The 22,319-nt window shown below is 40.2% G+C and overlaps 3 protein-coding genes across 3 annotated transcripts; all 3 read left to right on the forward strand.

Moving 5' to 3' along the window:
- The first annotated feature begins 39 nt into the window (after positions 1 to 39).
- Positions 40 to 3,514, forward strand: LOC117302627 (flocculation protein FLO11-like). The gene is made up of 3 exons (XM_033786609.1): positions 40 to 278; positions 773 to 2,695; positions 3,492 to 3,514. Exons 1-3 carry the CDS (start codon positions 173 to 175, stop codon positions 3,512 to 3,514), a joined length of 2,052 nt encoding a protein of 683 aa, XP_033642500.1. The 5' UTR covers positions 40 to 172.
- LOC117302710 lies at positions 3,498 to 10,235 on the forward strand. Its single transcript, XM_033786709.1, has 12 exons — positions 3,498 to 3,717; positions 4,160 to 4,437; positions 4,747 to 4,978; positions 5,366 to 5,865; positions 6,019 to 6,250; positions 6,793 to 6,939; positions 7,297 to 7,365; positions 7,996 to 8,119; positions 8,277 to 8,464; positions 8,919 to 9,070; positions 9,180 to 9,245; positions 9,385 to 10,235. The coding sequence occupies exons 1-12, from the start codon at positions 3,597 to 3,599 to the stop codon at positions 9,412 to 9,414; spliced, it is 2,139 nt and encodes a 712-aa protein (XP_033642600.1). The 5' UTR covers positions 3,498 to 3,596; the 3' UTR covers positions 9,415 to 10,235.
- A 474-nt stretch (positions 10,236 to 10,709) lies between these two features.
- Positions 10,710 to 20,886, forward strand: LOC117302499 (DIS3-like exonuclease 2). The gene is made up of 19 exons (XM_033786459.1): positions 10,710 to 10,852; positions 11,614 to 11,816; positions 12,077 to 12,517; positions 12,786 to 12,905; positions 13,296 to 13,397; positions 13,797 to 14,294; positions 14,653 to 14,819; positions 15,293 to 15,392; positions 15,608 to 15,761; positions 16,276 to 16,388; positions 16,483 to 16,590; positions 16,756 to 16,932; positions 17,517 to 17,653; positions 17,976 to 18,252; positions 18,370 to 18,517; positions 18,739 to 18,869; positions 19,305 to 19,409; positions 19,655 to 19,822; positions 19,975 to 20,886. The coding sequence occupies exons 2-19, from the start codon at positions 11,637 to 11,639 to the stop codon at positions 19,996 to 19,998; spliced, it is 3,150 nt and encodes a 1,049-aa protein (XP_033642350.1). The 5' UTR covers positions 10,710 to 10,852; positions 11,614 to 11,636; the 3' UTR covers positions 19,999 to 20,886.
- The last annotated feature ends 1,433 nt before the right edge of the window (positions 20,887 to 22,319 follow it).

Consider the following 22,319-nt stretch of genomic DNA (forward strand, 5'->3'; position numbering starts at 1 on the left):
TCCACCCGGTCCTATATGGTCTTTATTCCAGACGTTTTTATTGGTAACTGATTTTGAGAACCTAATTGAGGTACGCAACTGCAGACGTCGTTACTTGTCTAACTGACCGTAATGGCGACTACGTGAAACCCGTGTTATCATACCACAGACTCTGACGAGGTTTGGAGCCAACATGCTCAGGAGAACAACTGGGGAGGAATCAGACAAAATGACGGTACACTTTATGTTTCTGGCTGTGGTGCTTGTCTTGTCGATTTCTCCATTTGCATCGCAAACAGGTAGGTTAATGTATCTATTGGCATGGTGTGTTTCCGAAAATAAATAAGTAAATAAAAAATCCATACATTTAGTATAAACACACATTGCTACAGAATGAAATGAGTCGTGCCAAGTCTTTTGGAAAACCTCATGCTTTCCATTTGAACTGTACACATGGTTTTCCTCTTGTACGTAAGTATGTAGCCATCACCCCCCCCCCGACAGTTTTCTGTAAAGAATTCTTAAGATTCCGAACACACAATCGATACACAATAGTCGGTACACCATACTCTATATTCAGAATCAAACGTATTGTAATAAGACGGTGCATAACTTGATTCGCATCTTGCAAAAGAGCAAAGCATATCGTGAAAGCAAACTACAATTCCTCATGTTACATTGGTAACATTTGGGGAAAATGTTCACAGATTTGTACATTACTGATATGGGTTAGGTGTTTCTCTCAAGTAATTTTCACCTTTTATTGACCAATTCTTTGAATCTGTATTAACAGACTCAACCACGACAAATGGACCGTTCGAAAGTGGCAGGCCTACAACGCAAAGTCAGTCAACATCGTTGCCGGTACCAACGACGCAGTTTTCGCTCACCAATGTCACCATGATGTCACACGGGACCAATGACAGCCAATCAACGACACAGCCAGTGGAAATTGTTTCACAGGGAACACAAAATGTGACCGGTGTATTAATCCCGAGTGAGTTAAACAACACAACAGCTTCTCAAAACCAACAAGGAACCACAAGCTTAGGCAAGACGACATCGCAGACAACTTTGGGTCTTAGTTTGGCGGGAACGAATAATGGAACAACTGCTAGACCCGATGGGGTTAACACAACAATGCCACAAGGGGCTAATGGCAGCGACTCGACGACACAGACGACGGAAACTATTTTACCTGGAGGACAAAACTCGACCATTGCAACACTCCCGAGTGGGCTTAACAAAACAACAGTATCTCAAAATCTGCAAGGAACAACCAGTGTAGGCCAGACGACATCACACACAACTTTGCCACTCAGTTTTGCGGTAACGAAAAATGGCACAACTGCAAGATCCGATGGGGTCAATACAACAATGTCACATGAGACCATTGACAGCGATTCGACGACACAGACGACGGAACCTATATTACCTGGAACACTAAATTCGACCATTGAAACCCTCCCGGGTGAGTTAAACAACACAACATCATCTCAAAACCAACAAGGAACAACAAAATTTGGCCAGACGACATCTTACACAACTTCGGCACCTAGTTTGAATAATGAAACAACTGCGAGATCCGATTGGGCTAATTCAACAATTGCGTTGCTCACTACTGAGTCTGTATTCAACAACACACAGTCATTCCTGTCGTCAAATCATACCTCTGCAGGAACCACAGACAAGTCAGACATTTCTCAAACGGATACTTCGACACTTCCCGTCCATACGGATGAAACGATCACAACCTCGTCCCCAAACCAGACGTCACTACTTCAGAACGAGACACAGTCGCCATTTGTAACGGCAACAGCCAACTCGTCCCCTAACTCCACAGGAGTGGATGCGAATATGACCAGCACGTGGACAACTCGACCACTACAATCAGATGAGGCTAATGAGCAAACTATGGGAGTCACACAAGAAATCCTACCTGGAAAAAGCAGAGTGCCAGCATCCCTATCGTCGAACAATAATTTGACGACCACAAATTCAGTTTCAGACAGTAATTCGACAGAAGCAATGGAAAGTGCACCTTCTACGACACTGAACGGAACACCAACCGCAGCTATTAACAATTCGTCCTTGCTTCCTGGAAAAGAACTTGCAACTCCTACACCTACCCTCGACTCTAATGTTAATGCTACAACGCAAGTTTCTACAATGCCCCTGAACATAACGCTTCCAGTGACATCAACACTTCCATTTTCAGAAGTGTCGGGAACGATCAGTGCTGTTAACAACACTCAAAATACAACATCTTCGACTTCTTTAGATTACATTACAGTGAATGTCACGCTCCCAGCGACGACCACGTTAATCGAGGTACCACCAGTTAGTGTCGAAGAAGTTGTGTCTACGGAAACAACCGATCTGAAAACCGTCGAACATCAGGGCTCAAGCACGACAGAAATACTGACTAGTCAACTAAGTACATCACTTTTGACGAATTCCTCGACCATCTTACCAAGTACACCAAATAGTGTCGACAACGACCAAATGTCCACAGACCTTGGAGGACGAGACCAAACACAGCCATCAACCCAAACTGACGACTTTCCAACAACGGATAATGTCGAACCGAAGTCTTTCAACGGCGTTCTGAGAATCACTTCAATGGATGGTCAGGTTGCAGCTTTTAACTCTTCTCTTAGCGACCATAACAGTCTCTACTTCCAAAAGGTTGCAGGTGAAGTCGAGAAAGCCGTAAGTAAGAAAGACATGCTGACTATATTATACTGTGCAAGTCTCGCGCGTCTTTTAAAGGCAGTGGACACTATTGGTAATTACTCCAAAAAAATATTGCCATAAAACCTTTCTTGGTGTAAAGTAATGGGGAGAGGTTGATGGTATAAAACATTGTGAGAAACGGCTTCCTCTGAAGTGCCATAGTTTTCGAGAAAGAAGTAATTTTCCACGAATTTGATTTCGAGACATCAGATTTAGAACTTGATGTCTCGAAATCAACCATCTAAACGCACACAACTTCGTGTGACATGGGTTATTTTTCTTTCATTATTATCTCGCAACTTCGATGACCGATTGAGCTCAAATTTTTACAGGTTTGTCATTTTATGCATATGTTGAGATACACCAACTGCGAAGACTAGTCTTTAACAACTACCAATAGTGTCCACTGCCTTTAACATTTGTGGGACCACTATGGTCCCATGCCGGGAAGCGTTTTTTTTTTCCATGACAGATGAGGCTACTACTAGCGCATGCTAAGTGACCTCATCTGTCCTGGCGGGAAACAGACCCGAAAGTAGGTAAAACACGCCCATTTATGTTAAGTGGCCTCATCTGTCCTGGAAAACAAATACGCGGCCGGTAAACGAACTCACGCAATTTAACGGGTCACGATGTTTGAAAACTCGCGAGACTTGACAGTCTATAACATAGATTTCTATTGCCCGACGATAAAAAAAACAAGCCGAAACAAAATTTACGATTGTTTCGTAAATGAATAAACACATTTTAATACAATTGCACATTATTTATTTTAGCTGGACAAGCTCTATCACAATAATCAACAGACAACCAATGTGTACATAAACTCAACAGTATGGGGTTTCAGTAATGGGAGCATTATCGCAAACTACACGACACTTATGGCGTCGGTTTCGACAATCACAGCGGAAGATCTGGGGACTCTTACAACGACGGCTCTAGATGATGACTTCATACCAGATTCTAGCATACAGGTCGACCCAACAGCAACGAAGTTTACCTGTACGTGAACATTTTTCTTGTTCTCCAATTATACTTTTTGTTACAAAAATATTACAGAAGGTAAATTTCTGGGAACTAACTACGAACTAAAAGCGTGACTTCATGTCATGGTTTGTTAGTAATTCTAGAGCTATACAATAAATCGATGGCTTCATCCATACGTGTTTTGTTAAAAATTATTGCATGAATTGAATGCTATGAGACACTAATGTCTTTTCATGAAGACTTTCCGAACAAACTGGTCGAAACGTATAACTATTCAAAATGGATACATTGATATTTATGTCGCAGCAAACCAGCCAGGAGAGTTTTAAGAGTTCGGATGGTACACAAATCTAAGAAAAGGTATATTTCCTAAGAACAAAGTCCTAACTACATTTTCGAAGTAATTTGCTTGTTTTAGAGCTATGCAATGATCTTAACTTTATTCATGGTCTTTCAGTGAATTCTCCACCGGAAGAAACACCGGCGTCGACAATACCATTGCTGTCGACAACCCCGGCACTTATAACAGCAGCGTCCGAGGCAATTGTGTCGACAACTCCTTCGCAAACTCCGGAGCCTCTTAGCAACGGCACGACTGTGATACCAGGAGAGACGTCTTTTGACGGCGTCTTGAGGATTGTGACACTGGATGGAAAGCCTGCATTGTTTAACTCATCTTTAGAGGCCCCTGGAAACTCCTACTATCTGACACTTCATGACAATGTTGTAAAAATTGTGAGTTTTCCCCCTGCAAACAAAGTTTCACTGTTACATGTTACATGTATGGTGCGAGTTTGTTTCTTTGTCATTTTTGTCACTCGAAGAAACAGAGTGCTTTATGGGTCGTTGGTTATTTATGCCTTTTTTCCACTTCACCTTTTATTGTTTATTTGGGGAGGCTGTTGGAACGCAAGGTGGCAGTAGACTAACCGGTTGAGATCAATGGATTTACCTGACAAGTCTGCCGCCACCTAGCGTCCAAAACGTCCCTCGTTGTTTATCACAGGAATGTTCCATCTTAATCTTCTTTTTTGTTTCACTCAGCTCGATACTGTGTTTAGAACGATGCCAAAGACCAAGACCGACTATCTTCGCGCCGTGCTTCGGCGCTTCAGCAACGGCAGTGTCATAGCGGAATTCTCGGTGTTTCTGACGCAGACCAGTAACCTAAACCCAAAAGATTTTGAGGACCAAATGAATAGTTATTTTGGTTCGACAAACGGGGCGATGGGTGGAGTTAACATAGTCGTTGATCCTGAGCACATAACATTCACATGTAAGTTGTCTGCTTCTTTGAAATACACCCGGAAACTCGTGAAAATTAATATCTCAATGAAGAGAATAAGCCATTTTGAAACATGGAGGACACATTATTATGACACTAGGTTTGGGTAAATTTGTCTGTATACACCCAAACCAAAGAGTGCACTCCTATATACCAAACAAACATTTGAATTCACTATTGTCACCAATTACAATTGTTGGTCTTTTCTCTAATGGATTATAGCCGTGACATGGTGCTTGACAATGATTACTACTACTAAAAAGGGGACATTGTTTTTGAGTACCATTTCATTTCTCAGTTTCTTTGTCGTTTTGAAGCATTTGTAATAATTGTACTAGCTTTGCAATAACGTTTGCTCATTTTATTATGGTCTTACAGCAAACAATCAACCACCGGTGTTGACAACACTATTGCTGTCGACAACCATAGCACCGACAACAGCAGAGCCCAAACCAAATGCGTCGACAACGCCATTACTGTCGACATCCAACGTACCAACAACAGAGTCCCAATCAAACTTGCCAACAACAACATTGCTGTCGACAACCATAGCACCGACAACAGCAGAGCCCAAACCAAATGCGTCGACAACGCCATTACTGTCGACATCCAACGTACCAACAACAGAGTCCCAATCAAACTTGCCGACAACAACATTGCTATCGACAACCACAGCACCGACAACAGCAGAGCCCAAGATTTCGACAACCCCTTTGCAAACTCCGATCCCTCCAGGTAACAACACAACTGGAGAGAAGTCTTTTGACGGCGTCTTAAGAATCTTGACGCTGGATGGGAAACCTGCTGTGTATAACTCATCTTTAGACGACCCGAGAAAATTATACTATCTGACCCTTCATTTAAATGTTGTAAAATTGGTAAGTTTTTAACTTTATAAAGGACATTGGACACTTGAATTGAAAAAAATTACCTAAATTAACATAAAATAGACTGTTACTCAAAAAAGAAGATGTGTTTTTTTCTACCTGGAGCGTCCTTTTATCTTGACCTTCGTTCTTGTTTCCCCTCAGGTTGATGTCGTATTTAGGACGATGCCAAAGACCAAGACCGACTATCTTCGCGCCGTGCTGCGGCGCTTTAGCAACGGCAGCGTCATCGCAGAATTCTCGGTGTTTCTGACGCAGAATAGCAACCTTAACCCGAAAGATTTTGAGGACGAAATGAAGGATATTCTCGGCTTCACTAAAGGGAAGATGGGTGGAGTTGAAATAGTTATTGACCCTGAACACATAACATTCACGCGTAAGTTTTCTGCTGCTTTCTTTAAGGAAAATTACAGAATTGGTTTTGCTAACAAAACAGTTGCTGGCAGTGTTGATCCACCATATCCATAAACTGACAAACCTGTAGAAGTTTGAGATCGATCGGCCATTGCGGTCACGAGAAAATAGTGAAAAAACGATTACACAGTTTGCATGGCATTGATGCAAACAAAAAAATTAATAAATCGCTCACTGAGCGATAAACTCCAAACGCAAAATTAAATTATTTATATTTCTCATCAAATATGACATTTCATATAGAGAAATATTTCAAGAGGTGTTTCCTACTATCATCATCGTTAGACCGTGTAAGTTTGATGTAAATCTGTGATCTTCACGACTTTGTTTTCTTACCATTATTATGTTACGTTCCTTTACGAAGTAAATTCCCGGTCAACTCAATGAAGTGGAGTGTTAAAACCATTTCAAATAACACTCGAAGCGTTCTGTGTTTGTTGAATTTATTTTTCTTATAACTTCTTGTACATAAAGCAATGGTTTGAACTAATTGGTTGGTTTCAGATACTGACGAATGCAAGTGGAAAACCGACGACTGTTCCATGTACGCTACTTGTGAGGATCTCGGCGCCGATGGCTTTACATGTCATTGTCAGGCTGGTACCACAGATGCACTGACCCTAGGCCAGCCAGGACGAGAGTGTATACTCCGTAAGTTATCATAGGATACCAGACAGATATGTCACCGCGGCAATCTTGTTTTCTATAGTTTTTGAGGTAAAAAATACAGGTGAACCATAGAAGATTAATGAAAAGGCATTATCGGAAAGCAAACAAACAAACCAACAACAAAAACATGAAACATCATGTAATAATAATATTGGTAACAATTTATCAGCGCCAAATCCATCTAAAATAATGTTCCATGGCGCATACAACAGAATAAACAGCAAAAAGAAACGACTTGTATTCACAGAAACGAAAACAAGCAAACAACACCAAAACGAAACGAACATTATTGTGATAGCTGGTCTAATAATGCGTCACTCTGTCGGTTTTTGTCCTCAGCAACGACGAGGAGGCCAATCACGCATAAAAAGCCACCAGTGGTGAAAGGTATCAACGGACCAACTTGGGGTACGTTTTTGAATATTTTGAGTAAACATAGTTTTGTTGTGCTGAAGCTTAGTGCTGGGATACTTTTAGGCTTGTTCTATATGAGGCCCTGGTCAAATTGTGGAGTTGTTACTGCCAACTTAGAGGCAACCAATTGCAACCGCATTGTATGAACAAGAGCAACTTGGTAACACTTTTCGAACGGTCTATAAATACTCTAATGAAATATGCGAAAATTTAAATAGGAATGGCTGTTTACTTCTTGGAGATCGCTTGGTACTGGTTAAAGGCCGGTTTATAGTCGGTCGCGCGATGGTCGCGCGACGGAAGACTTGCGCGCAATCCTAAGACTGAGGCCTAAAAACCATGTCTTTTTATGATTGCGCGTCAAGATTTCCGACGCCCGACCATCGCGCGACCGACTATAACTCGGCCTTTACTTTAAATTGCACCGGGAGACATGGCCCTAACCTATAGTTTGCCAACATGACGGAACGTCTTACCTTGCTGTTTGGGGATGATAGTGCTGTGACGCATACACGATTGTGCGTATGTCTTTTGCACAAAATAATTCATTTTAATAACAGTGTTTTATTATTATGTAAACATTTGAATTTATTAAAATCTGACTTTAAACTTATTGTCCGATAGAACCATGGCAGATTGGCGCGTTCGTGATAGGTATTACCATTGGGATGTTGTTCGTTGCTGCTGCTTTCCAGTATTTCTGCAAGTGGCGTCATAAATGCCGTGAAGAAGACGACGATCCTAACAGGTCAGTATCTAATTAGTCTCGATTCAAGGCGTCACTGAAGTATGCTGTATAAAGGATCGATACAAATTAATGCTCGTCAACAGAGGGCCCCCCCCCCAAAAAAAAAAAAAAAAAAAAAAAAAACTTTTTTCTTTATCTCTCTTTTTTTCTCGAAAAGTGAACGAGCCCTCCGAGAACAGGCCCTGTACCGCGAAAGAATGAACCGTCGGTGGAGCTTCATGTACCGCCGGCCTGAGACTGAAGGCACGGTCGACGAAGCCATGTACACGGACGGCTGTGATCGAGACAACCCATTTATATCAATTGGTCACGACCAACCTTTGATACCAAGTGCTCCAACAGCTGGTAAGGTGTTATTTTGTTGTTTTATTTTACTTTTACTGTTGTTTAAAAGAATAAAAAGTATGGATCCTGGTTTGCCTTCATTTAGAATATTGCCCCCACCCCGACCTTTCACAATTGTTTTCTTGGGGATCGTATGACATTGTTTGAAAAAAATGACCATACATTACCAAAGTGGTTCTGTAGAATTGCATGCAGTTTTGGTTGCCTCCAAGATACCTGTAAAAGTTGCCTCATGCATGTGACAACGCCCTAACAACCCTCGCGGTATATCAACACTTTATAAACATGCCATCGTTCAGATCTGCTCCCGCCCTATGTGGGAGATTTAGAGCAAACATGTTTTGGGTATCTCATGTTTAAACATAGCCACGTGATCACCTCTTGACCAATCAGAGTGTTGGATAAGCTCTCAAGTGTATCTATGAATAATTCGTGATTTGTCTTCATTTTTCAGATGATGGCCTAGATTTAAGATTAGCCCAGCGTAGTACCACAGCAGTACAGACGGACCCGGAGCCTGGCTCGGACTCAACGGGACTCAGGGCGCTCGGAGACGGCTCTGGGGGAAGTCAAGAGTCGGGTTTCCACGATCTACCGGCCGGAGAGGTAAAGTTCCTTGCCTAATGACGTCACTCTCTAAAAAACACCCTCACTGATGTCAAAGCTTAGATTATTGCTTGATACATATTGATGTTTAATTTATTTTTGTTTACAGAATTCTCAAGACACAACAGCGGTGAATGTTGAAGAAAATGGAGACCAGCCAACAGAGGGCGAACCAGTGAGTGTACTTTGTGTAATAATATTATCAAAAACCATAAATCAGAGAAGATTAAACTTTGTTTTGTTATTATTTAACTCACAAGGTTCTAGGAGTTTTGTTATAAATATAACAATATTTTTTTTTTTATTCATTGTAGGAATCTGAAGACAGATGCCTCGTGATGTAAATTAGACGTCCGTCTAGGGGAATTTCATTAAGTTTGACTGGGAGCACAAAAAATGCTAAGCACTGAAAAGCATTGCTTACCAGAAACAGGTTATCAGCCAACAATCAAATGCATTCAGTTTGCATTGTTTTGTATTATATTAGAAGGCCTTTTATTATTACATAGGTAGGTAAATAGATAAAATGGTTTATTAAAAAACTGTCCTCGCAGCACAAAGGCTGAATTACAACAATTTTACATTAATTTACATAGGGCAATTTCATGTGTTTTTGAATGTTTGTCATGTCCACTATGATGGAAACACAATGATGTGACAATACAGTGTGGTTCGTGTAGTGTTGTCTTGCCTCGCCTTCAACCTCTGGGATACCAGTTCGAATCCCACTTGGGGCACTTTGTTGATTTGGTTTTTGGTCCCTACCTGCTGCGTGGGTTTTCCCTAGAATAATTATCTGGGGTTTTCATCCCTAAACCTGAAATTTATTTATCGTCTTCTCTGCTCGTTCGGCTGTAATTAGAGCGTTGGGAGTGGATGGGACTAGCACGAGGGGCCAAGATAATCTTGAAAAGTTAAAAGTACTCGGGTCATTATTCGGCCAATTTCAAAGAAGGGCTGGAAGCTTAAAAACTTGTGGACGTTTTAGGCGGTATTTCAACGGGTTCTCTTGCCACGATAAGTAAAAATTTAGCAAACTTGAACATTTAAAATAAGTCGCGCATGATCCATGTAGTGTCTATTTTGCTGTAAATATTATTGTGTGTCAAAATTTCACTTGCTAACTGCGTAAAACTATACGCTCAAAAATAAATTATTATTGACAATGTACAGCATTTTGTTTTTGCCTCATGCCGTTTTCTTCATAGTTTGAGTAAAATAACGACATAAACATAGACATAACCTGAAAGGGGGGTTGTTGATTGGAGGAATGCAGACCTGGATTTACAGACCTCTGATCAAATTATGGGTCTTGACCTCATGGTTCCCTTTCAAAGTTTTCCTTGGGAATTAAGATTTTTCCATGCGCCCTTGTGCAAAATGAGTGGCCGTGGAAAGAGTGGAAAACCAGGCCTGGGAATAGCTTAGTGTTGATAGGCTGTCCAAGTTGGCAGTTGTGGCTACGGCTATGGCTTGATCGCCATGTAGTGTAGAAGCCCTGAGCAAGCCATTGGAAACATCCACGAGCCGCCATCCACCTGGCTCTCGGAAAGCCTCGTCAACGAGATGATGAACTGGCAATAATTATCTGAACACTTGAGGGCGCTGTATAAGTTCGACCGCCCAAACAAAACAACATTGTACAAAATTTCGCCACAGCACGAAATGTCTCACAGAGCATAACATTTCTCATCGAAAAATGCTCAGAATGACGTAAGCTGTGGGTTAATAATTAGCAAGGAGAAGCAAACAAGGACTAGCAAGAAGTGCGGACAGCTCTTGGTAAGGTTTTTATTTCTTCTGGGTATATCCGAATCGAGAGATAATTATTATTATTGACTGATTAAAATAAAAGACTTGATGCACTTGGTATTAGTTCGAAAAAAAAAAGTAATTCAAGGTCAATGATGTAGAACACATGCATGGGACTCAAATCAAACCATGGAGGAAGGGAATCAAACCTACCGTATCAGAGTACCTATTAATTATTATTACGTCTACGTGCACTTGTTCACGGAGATCGTGTTAATCATTCACTCACTGAATTAGTCACATTTTTCTCAACATGAACATGCGATCAATGTGAATGACACATCATAGTCATAGTTATACATGAACACACCACCCACTGCATCAGGACAGTTCTGCTGCAGTGACTGTGCAAGTGAGTCTTAATTTTTATCGTTAACGAAGTTACCAGAACCAGAAACAGGGGCAAAGTCTTATATAACAGGTTTTCTTTGTTGATTTGTTTAGGAACTTTAGTTTATGTTTATTTTGTTTTATTGCTAAAAATAAAATGGTACTACTTTACTTAACACTAATTTTATAGCACCCTCCTCAGTCAATGAGGTCAATGTAGCCCCACCTGTGTGGCCAGCGCACGATTCGAGTTGGCCACACAGGTGAGGCTACGCTAAGGTCAATGAAGACCTTCGATCGGTAGATGTGCATGCGTGCACTTTTCCATTGTTCGAACTCTCAGCCATGGCTGCCAATGCAAGGGCCAGACTGAAGAATGTCATCCATTTTTTGCCAAATAGAAACAACGTTTCTACAAGTTACGATGGAGACGACAGCCAAGACAACTCAAGATGATAAGGTCAGTCTTGAGACGACAAAAGAAGATGGGCATAAGAAGCAATCAAGTTCAGAGCTTGGACAACAAGCGACGACAACAGATAAAAACGTAAACCAAAACAACGCAGAAGAAACAGATTCAAGGAATTCTGCGACCAGGAGAAATGTAAGTCCAACAGATGAAAATCTTTTAGGATCAAACTCTGTTAGTTTGTGAACCAACATTAATTTGAAATCTTTAAATTGTAATTTAAAACTAGTATGGAGTAGCAAAAGCTCATTGGGGGCATGGAACCAAGTAAGCTGAGTTGCCGATATTTGTAAAGTCATCCTGTCCTAAAAATATTAACTTGGTAGAGTAGAGGGTTTCATAGTTTCATTACATTAATTGAAAGTGTTTTCCTTTTCTTTTCTTTTTTCAATCAGAAAAACAAGAAATCCAAACACACGAAAGCCACTGATGCTTTGACTGACCGACCTGAGGAATCGACCAAAGATCCAGACCCTTATCCCCACCGTGAGACGAAACAAGATGCTGCGTACAAAGCCAGACCAAGGTCCTCCAGAGGCAAGAGAAAGAATGCAATGCAGTTTGACTCACAGAAACCTAGTGGTGCAGATGCTACAAAGAGCCAGGGTGCAACACCTAAGAAAGACTTTGGAGGATCTTCAAGGGACAAGAAGAAAGGCTCTCGGACACCCAACAAACATCATCCTAGTGTAAACGGTGGTGACACGACACCCACTAAGGGGGAGCACCAAAGTCAAAGTACACCAAGGTCAGCAAGTAGGGGTCAATGTCAAGGAAATCCAACATCAAAGAGCAGGAACTATGGTGGTACTCCCAACAAGAATAAAAACTTCAAGGTAATCATCTTTTATATTTTGGTAGTGTGTTCTTTTTCCTTTCGATGAAAATGATAAAACAAGTTTACTGCTGCCTGCATTGAATTTAATGAGAGAACAAGTCACTGTGGTTTGCTATTAGCTGTGTACAACTACCAAACAGCACAACACAGTAACCAGATCCCTTAAGAGATTAACTAAGGTGATAAAGAATCTCTCAAAACATGAGAGTGCTTTTAGTGTACACTCTGCTGGCTGTAAATTGTGTCTTGTTTCTTCTCTTGAATAGCCTTTTGAAGATTATCTCTCGTTGGAAGAAGTCTCGGATGGATTAAAGAGAAAACGTCTGCTTCAAGGAGCTATACGGATCAACCCAAGGAACTTTGAAGAATCTTACTTGGCCGCACAGGTAGGTATGAGGGCGTTAAGGGGTCATCTGTATTTCTACTTTTCTGAAAACAAAATTATTTATTAAAACAAAAAAAGAAACAAACAATTTAATAACTAATTTTTGTGTTACATCCAACAGCACAATAATAAGCATCAAGAACATAATGAATTGGATCAATAATAGGCCTAAATGAATATAATTATTAAAAAGGAAATTTTAGTTTAGAAGCAAGGCCTTTTTAATTTTGCAGGGAGCACTTTCATTGGAAATTTTAAAGTCTTTGGTAATCTTGGAAGGGGCACCAAGGCCAAGACCAGGGGCAACAGAGACAAGAGACTGCCTGTAATATCCGGCCTGAGAAAGCCTTTTTCAAGTTTATCAAACGTCTCTGTATTGCTTTTTTTTCAGGATGGTGGAGCTGATATTTTTCTGAATGGACTCACGGCCCGTAATCGCGCTTTGGAGGGGGACGTCGTCGTTGTTGAATTTCTCCATAAGTCTAAATGGAAGGTAAGGTATTGATGCGTTTCAATCAAATAAAGTAAGAGGTTTTCACTGTGATATTTTGTTTCTATTATTTTGTAATTTTTAATGTACAAAATTTGAATTTTTTTTGGAAGACAGTTTAGGTTTGTAGGAATTGAGCTGGATTGATTTCCCAACAAGCCCAACGAGGATAATGTCAAACTGCAAATTTTCCAAACTGATAAACTGAAAACCGCCAAACCGCCCAACCATCTGAACCAATGACCAAATGCCCCAATTTTAATTATCTTCAACATTAAACTCTTCTTAAAAATTACCAGGTAGCTTAACCTCTCCATACTGATATAGAGATCTTAACATGTTCAAAGTTTGAAAAAGGGTAAAAAACTACACAGGTTTTGAAAACTCTTTTTTTTCCCTCAGCTCATGGAAGACGATTATCAGCGATACAAGCAAATGGGTCAGAAGGAATCAAAATCAAAATCGACTTCAAAGCCAAAGACTGAAGAAGCCGTTCTCGCCAAGCAACTCAAAGATCTGAAAATAGAAAGTCTCCAAGACAAGAGTGCAATGAACCCCACTGGGGAAGCAGCTGAAATCACTAAAGATGAACTAGCTTTGGGAAAACATGACAAAGCTGACTGTTTGACGTTCGAAAAAAGCTCCCAATCGGAAAGACCTGAGACAGAGAATCAAGCCTCAAAAGGACTCGATACTAAGAGCCAAGATGAAGGAGGAAGTCTTCAGGAGGAGACTGATTCTATAGTGAAGAGGCTTTTTCCTGAGGAGGATAAGAAGGAACAAGGCATGGACGAGGAGATTCCTGAGAGGTTTTATCAAAGGCTTGCCAAGGTTGTTTACATTGTTGAGAGGAGCCACTCTAGAGCATGCAGCGGAAAATTGAGACCACCACCTATGAAGGTAAGTCAACTATATCTCCAGAAATTTGTTACTTTAACCTTGTACTGTTTGTTCACTAAATATTATCTACATGATGATGTTTAGAATGATGGAAAAACTATGACAGCCCACAATATAATACCACCCAGTGAACAGTTAAATGTATCTGCACAACACACAGTCAACCCTCTTACTGTCTGACCATTAATGTCATCCACTATGGTTTATAATGATAGATATCTTCATGAGGTAAGAGGTAATTCTTTTTTTTTTGAGAGAGAGAGAGATCCAAAGCTATTGTGTGGTGATAACATTATAGGAAGAATTACCCAGAGAGTCAAAATGTTCAAACTCTCATAAGTTTCATCTGATCTTGCAGAATGCTCCAAACGCTGTGTTTTCACCGTCTGATTACCGTGTGCCAAGGATCTACATCCCAGTGTCTGAATGCCCAGAGGGATTCTTAGAGCGTCCCGGTGATTTTGAATCAACTCTGTTTATTGCGAGGATAGATGAGTGGCCTTATAACTCACCGTTTGCTCTAGGGTAAGCAACCAAATCCTCTCAGTTTTTTTCTTTCCTTTCCTTCTTGAGGAGCGTTAATCAGGCCTTGAACTTCGTTTCTTGAAGGGGCACAGCAATTTCCCTCTGGTAAGGGGCACTTCTAATATATATTTGTAACGGAACCTTGCAGAGGCCACCAAAGCAAAAGCACAGGGCACCACGCAATCGCTGTGAGTGCCATGGGCTATTGAGAGGCCTGGGTATTCGGGTAGTTAGGCTGTGTCCGAAACGACGACTTCGGCTACAGCTACGTCTAGATCAGCGCGTGTACCAGTGTTGAAGAATAGGCAGACGCGCGCGATCTAGCCGTAGCTGTAGCCGAAGTGGCCGTTTCGGACACGGCCTTATTATCCAAATGATCTAGGTTATATACAGCCAAAGGAAAACTATGCACACAGCTAATCTTTTGGGTTTATTTATTATTTGGGTTTTTATTATTTATTATTTGTGTACAGCCACCTTCACCGGAGTCTTGGGGAGGCTGGAGAAATCGAGCCAGAAACAGAAGGGATGCTGATGGAGCATGGAGTAGACTACTCGGACTTCTCAGACGAGGTGAGGTCTTAAAAACAATTCCAAGTCCAATTTCTGCGACAGGTCCAATATCAACCTAAGGTTATATAGATTGGCAATGATGCCCTCTTAGAATAAACTCATTGATTTGAACTTGGATAAGTAAATCAACTCCAAAGCTTCAACTACAGATGCAGAAGTCGACCAATGCTGTTATATTTATTTGCTCATAAATTGCTTTGATCCATTTTCTTCAGGTCATAGCTTGTCTTCCTAAGAACCTTCCTTGGACTATTCCTCAAGATGAGATTGCAAAACGTAGATCCTTCCGAGATGAATGTGTCTTCACTATAGATCCAGCTACGGCCAGAGACCTTGATGATGCTCTGTCTTGTGTTGCACTAGGGGATGGTGAGATAAATAGTTCCAAACCTCACGCCAAGTAGTGTATGATCTCGCCGTGCATTTGTTCTTTCCCAGTTTGCCTTGCTCGATCCTAACCCCTGGAAGTGTGACTTTGAAATATCCAATGAACCATAAATGATGATTGAACTCAAGTTGACTCTTTGGTTTGCATGGCCCAATTTCATAAAACTGTTTAGGAGGAAAAATTGCTTAGCGAATTTCTTTCGTGATCTGTATGGAATGCATTGATGGAATGTATGCTTTTAACCTGTTTCTGCTAAGCTTTTTGTGCTTGCTGGTTTTTAAGAAATTTGGTCTTGGCCACTCTATGCCTTGGCAATGCAAGACAGCTTAACATGATGTTTTGCTTAATGCTTAAAAATGAGACCTTGAAATCAGCTTTCACCTTCTCGATTATATTTTCTGAGATTTTTGTTGTATCGTTGTCATTTAAGAACTTTATGATTTACCCATCTCAAACTAATGTAACTTCCCTTGTTTTGACTGTAATCAATTTTAGGGGAATATGAAGTTGGAGTGCACATCGCTGATGTCAGCTTCTTCGTTGATGAGAACAATGCACTGGATGAGGTTGCCGGATTGAGGGCCACTAGTGTCTACTTGGTGCAGAAGGTGAGAAAGATAATTTCTTAACATCCTAAGAAACTTACAGGGTGCACCTTTTGTGTGGCCTCTCAATAACTTTTTTGTTTTGATACTTTTTAAGGTGATTCCTATGTTACCACGGTTACTCTGTGAGCATCTTTGCAGCCTCAACCCCAACGAGGACAAGTTGACCTTTTCGTTTCTATGGCGACTCACGGAGAATGGAGAGGTAGGTCATGCTCTTTTTCTGGTTATCATAAAAGTGCTGAGTATCAGTGTTAAATACAAATCAGTGTACTGGTAAAAAATAATTGATATAAATTAGCACCCCAGCACTGATCTCAAACTGTGTTTATTTCAACCTCTCCTGGATGTATCTTACCTCTTGGACTAGATCCTTGATGAGTGGTGCGGTCGTTCAGTCATCCGCTCCTGTGTCAAGATGAGTTACGCTCACGCCCAAGGGATCATCACGGAGCCTGAGAGAGTCTGGACACCAGAGGAGATGCCGACAATCACAAATGGGTTCACCATCCCGGACATCGTGGAGAGAGTTCTTAATCTTAACAAGGTACCTCTTTCTCATTACATATATTGTTACCTTTGTTTACTCTTTTGGTTTTCCAATTTTACTTACTCACTAACCTACTTATTTAGCTGCTAAGGACAAGGTGTCCCTGGGCCTTTTTAGACGACCTTCCCCATTTCAGTTTTTGCAGTTAGTTGCTCTGCCTCATGAAGTGGAATTAGGACATCTTCCTGGACTTGATCCTTCCAGCGCAATGGTGGGCATCCTCGTTGATGTGGTTTGATGAAATCATTGAAGTAGACCTGATCGGGTAGCCTGTCGGTAATCTGGTTTATTTACTGTAAAATGGGTCCCACAGCTTGAGGGCCCAATTTCAAAAAGCTTCTTAAACAGAAAAAAGTTGCTAAGCACAACAAAAGTATGCTACCAGGATATAAGGTTACCAGCCAAAACACATTGCCTAATCTGTAGTGTCTGTCACTGGTGTCCTGCTTAAATTTGCTAAGCATTATCTTGAGCACTGAGCACGTTAACTGGAAATTAGAGGTTATTCTTTTAGAATCATTCAAAGATTAACAGGAGTTGATTCACACCTGATGTTAAACATTTTCTGGTCTTGTTTCTAGATTGCCCAGAATATGAGGAAGAAACGTTCCGATGACGGAGCGTTACGCCTGGACCAGGTGAAGCTACTGTTTACTCTGGATAAAGAGAGTGGTTTACCGTCCGGTTACAATGTTTACCAACAGAAAGAGAGTAACAAGTGAGTCAACTTCTCCTTAAAGGGAGAGTTTACCTTTGGCTTTTTGAGCTGTTTGTTATAATCCTATATAATCGTACACTTATACAATAACTGGTGAAAATTTATTTTCAAAAGGTGATTTGCAAATAATCCCTAAATTTTCCATCAAGCCATCTTTATACCAGTTATGTGCATATCTGTGAACACTTATCTTTTCATTCTTACCATCTTGTGCATTGCCTTTAGCCTATAGGTATCCCCTACCGACCCCAATTGTCTCACCAATTTTAATAATATGCACCCCTTTAACTTTTGGCTTCCCTTCTCTCACCACAATTGACAGATTAGTAGAAGAGTTCATGTTGCTTGCCAACATGGCCGCCGCTCATCGAATCTACAACGCCTACAAAGACACTGCCCTCTTGCGACGTCACCCTCCACCCAAGACCAAAATGATTGACGACCTGATCCTGATGTGTTCGGAGATCGGACTCAAAGTCGACGGTAGCAGCTCCAAGTCGATTCAGGAATCGCTGAACCGTTACATTGGTCCTGTAGGAGATAAAGCATCGTGGGGCAAAGGTCAAATCCTGACTGTGTTTTATTCAAAACCGATGCAGGTAAGGTGCTTATCATACTCTACAAGAAGAAAACAATTATTCAAAATTTAATAATTACCTGTACTGAAGTGGGTTTTTTTTTTTTTCATTATTAATGTGAATACAATTTATTTCCAGAGAGCCAAGTATTTCTGTACCGGGAGCATTGAAGTTGAGGACCACTTTCGTCACTACGCCCTCAATGTTCCGTTTTATACGCATTTCACATCGCCCATCAGACGTTATGCTGACATCATTGTTCACAGACAACTTGCTGCATCCCTAGGTAAAACTTTGTTGTATCTTCTCGTTTGTTGTAGTGACCCAATTCTTTGATTTATAAAGTTTTGAAAAAAGATGAAATCTCATAGTTGTTTGGCAAGATTCACGGTGGCCAGAACTAGTCCTAGCCAGAACTGTGTTTGTGAAACTTCTAGGAACTCTCTTTAAAGATATCTGAAAAGTTGGATCTTGAAAATTTTCTCTTGTTTTTTTTCTTTTCTTAAGGTGTTGGTCCTGCCTCTCAGAGGGATGAAGTTACGATTCAAGACCAAGCTGTGAGATGTAACGAGCGCAAAGATGCTGCCAAGAAAGTCTCAGATATGAGTGGGGAGATGTTCTTCGCTATATTTGTCCGGGTGAGACTCTTTAAATCACAAGTATTCAACAATGCATTGTGTGAACATGTACAATCTATACACTGTCAAATCTTGGGGTGATGTGACACAATCGCCAATGGTATCATCCACGGTATACCCCCATTTCTTCATGTTTGCATAGCTATTAACTCTCCCTGATTCTGCAGAAAGTTCCCTGAAAAAAAACCCCAATCTTTCCATGTTCTGATGAACAGCTTTGAAATTATCCCAGATAATGGAAACTTTCTCCCTGTTTAATAAACGCATTTCTAAATACCTCCCTGATTCAAATATTGGCAGCTCTGTGTTTATCTTGCATCATCCCACCTCCGTACGTAGTCTATTGTAGGACGTGTTATTAGCCGTGTGTTTGGCCTGATGCTTCTTGATTCCAACTTTGTCTAACTTGTAAAATGATTTATACATTTTGTATAGGAGTGTGGCCCCTTGAAGCAGGATGCTATGGTGATGCATGTACTGGATCGTGCCATTGATGTACTAGTGATGGAACTAGGGGTGGTCAAAAGAGTCTACTGCAATGTGAGCCTCTTCAACCATTTTAACAAAAATCAAAGTTCATAACCAAAATTATTATTTGCTATAAGTTAAAAGACATCACCAGGAATGAAAAGGGATTCTTTTATGGCTGTGTCAGGAATACTGGCTTGGTAGTGGGTAGTGGCCCTGGCCATTGCAACCAACGCCAAAGCCAAAGTCTCTTGATTCAAACGCAACTTGTTGTTCAGTTTTTAAAATCTGTTTTTTTTTTCTTTCTTTTTTCTCAGGCACTCCCCTTGAAGAGCTTCAAATTTGAGAAGCAAGGCAAGCAGGGCCTGATGAAGATCGTCTGGGAACCAGATCACATGCATCCTGAAGAAGAAACACAGACCTTACAGCTGTTCTCATTGGTCAAAGTTGAGCTCAAGGCTGGAAAAGAACCACTCAAGTTTGATGTAAGTAAAGAAACAAAACTGTTACACCATCTGGGTGGTTTTTTTTAATTATAACTTTATGTGGTTGGTTTTTTTCTCAAAGTGATGTCTGTCAACAAATTATTGGTTATAAATTTGTGTTTTTGTCTTTTATTTTTATTTTTATCTAACAGGCAAACCTGATAAGACCAGAGTAGTCATCGGATATTGGATGAAAGGTGTAAGATGAAAGAGATATGCACATGACAATATACCCAGGGATGAGGAATTTCAGACTTTTATCCGAGTTTAGACTTCACAAGTCAAACCTGGTGTAGTAAATCAGCTACTGTTTTTCCCACAATAAGGAAATCCTACTCTTTGATCTACTTCTTTAGTGCTGTGGACACTTTTCCTCAAAGCTCTGTGGAATCTATAAACTCCAGGGGTTACCAAAAGATGGAAATGCCATCATCTCAACATGTCTCCTAATATTTGGATCCTAGATTTAGACTTGTTCGTCAGCACTGACTCTCACCAATGAATAATATGTGGAAACGATTTGTGCTACAACACCTAAGCTAAAATGACCTGTACAAGTTAAAATAATGCTTACAAAATTAGGTCACAGGATAATAGTGAATGGTACAGTCCAAAATCCCCTAAGGTTAGAGGTTAGTGACTGTGACACGCAACAGCTCTCCAATGTTTGTTACCAAGTCAGTTTTTAAGTTAACATTTGTTTTGAGTAATTACCAAACGTGTACCTTTAAACACAAGAGTTTAAATGATAGGGAAGGGGCCATTTGTTAAGGCAAACCGATTTATTTTTTATCTGAAATTTGTTTCACTTTGAATTAATTCCCTCTCAGTTAAGAATTAATATGAAAAACTAATGAATTTTAAAAACCTGTTAATTTTTAAACTATTTTTTAATTATGCAAATTATTTGAGAGGTTTAATTGAATTTTTTTATTTTTAATTCGATTAGTATCTAAATTTTTAGACATAAGATTAATTCGTAAAGGCCTTGTCTTGATGGAAATATGCTTCGCCAGCAGATATTCTTCTAGCTGGTATTTTAAAGTTGAAAAAAAAAAAAATAATAATAATAATAATAATAATAATATTAATTAAATAAGCTGTACTAAATATTAGAAGCCTTCAAAAGGTTTCTCCAAGAAAGACTGAATTTGATCGGGGTGGCGATGGGGGCACCTCAGAGTTTGCTGAACATATCTCTTTGTATTAAAGGAGCATACAGTACTGTTAATCATCTCAGTGAAATTATAATAGATGTGAAATTTGCATCGGGGATAAAGAATAATAATTTTAGTTTTTACCCATACACCGATGTGTGCTAGCACTGTATACTCAGTACTTTTCCGTGTCCTGTTAAAAAAATCACAGGCATGTTACACACGTACTCAGGTGGGATTCGAACCAACCAGACTACCGAGGTAGCTAGAGGCAGTTCGAATGCTATGTTTTGGCAGCGGGTACCGCAACGATATACATAGTAGATGTTAAATTTGTATCAGGGATAAAGAATATTAATTTTAGTTTGTACCCATATACCGATGTGTGTTAGCTCTGTATACTCAGTACTTCAGTGTTCAGTACTTCTCGGTACTTCCCCGAATCCTGTGAAAAAAATTGTTTCATCTTCAAAAGGTCACGTTGTAAATAAGCAAAGGTCAACATTTTTATTGTACTCTCTGTCAAATTGAATTTGGTGCAATACTTTATTATTTCTTTATTGTCTAGAACGAAAATTTACTCTAAAGATAATATGCTTTGTCTGGATTTTTAATGTGACCTTAAACTTTTGAAAAAGTGCTCGTCGAAATGAGATGGTTTCATTTAGGAACAGTTTACTCTACGCCAGTAAGACCTTTTGTGTCACAATTGGGTCTATTTTGTAGGCTGGAAAGCCAAACGAATCCAATGTGTTCCTTTAACAAGTAATTTGCGGATACAGATTTTAATTAAGGGTGATGTCAAATAAAATATTCAATTTGATAATTTGCATAATGCTAATGAGCAGCTTATGAATAATTATCAATGTGGGCACTCCCAGTATATCTTGACTTTGTGTGTCATTGTGTTGGAGGTTACTTACTTGTGGTGTGTGTGGCCAGTGGTCTAGACTGCATGGTTTACGAGTTATAATTATTTTCTGGAAGCACTGGATAATCGGTTCCTGAATCTGTGTAGCATGTTTTTCATAATCGCTCAATAACCTTTGGGAACAGGGCACTATTCATTCCCAGCAGCCCTGGATAGGGTTCTTAAAGGAACACGTTGCCTTGGATCGGTCGAGTTGGTCTTTAAAAAGCGTTTGTAACCGTTTGTTATAAAATATCTATCTAACCATATGCATTTCACATCAAACGGTTTCAAACACTTTTCAAATACCAACTCGTCCGATCCAAGGCAACGTGTTCCTTTAAATGCGTCAAGAGAAGTTTGAACTCAAACTCACAATTCCTATACGGTCGAACCCTGGAAGCAGAATTACTCCAGATTGGACCTTGAA

This window comes from Asterias rubens, chromosome 18 (assembly GCF_902459465.1).
Source record: "Asterias rubens chromosome 18, eAstRub1.3, whole genome shotgun sequence".
In the NCBI taxonomy this organism is placed as follows: Eukaryota; Metazoa; Echinodermata; class Asteroidea; order Forcipulatida; family Asteriidae; genus Asterias; species Asterias rubens.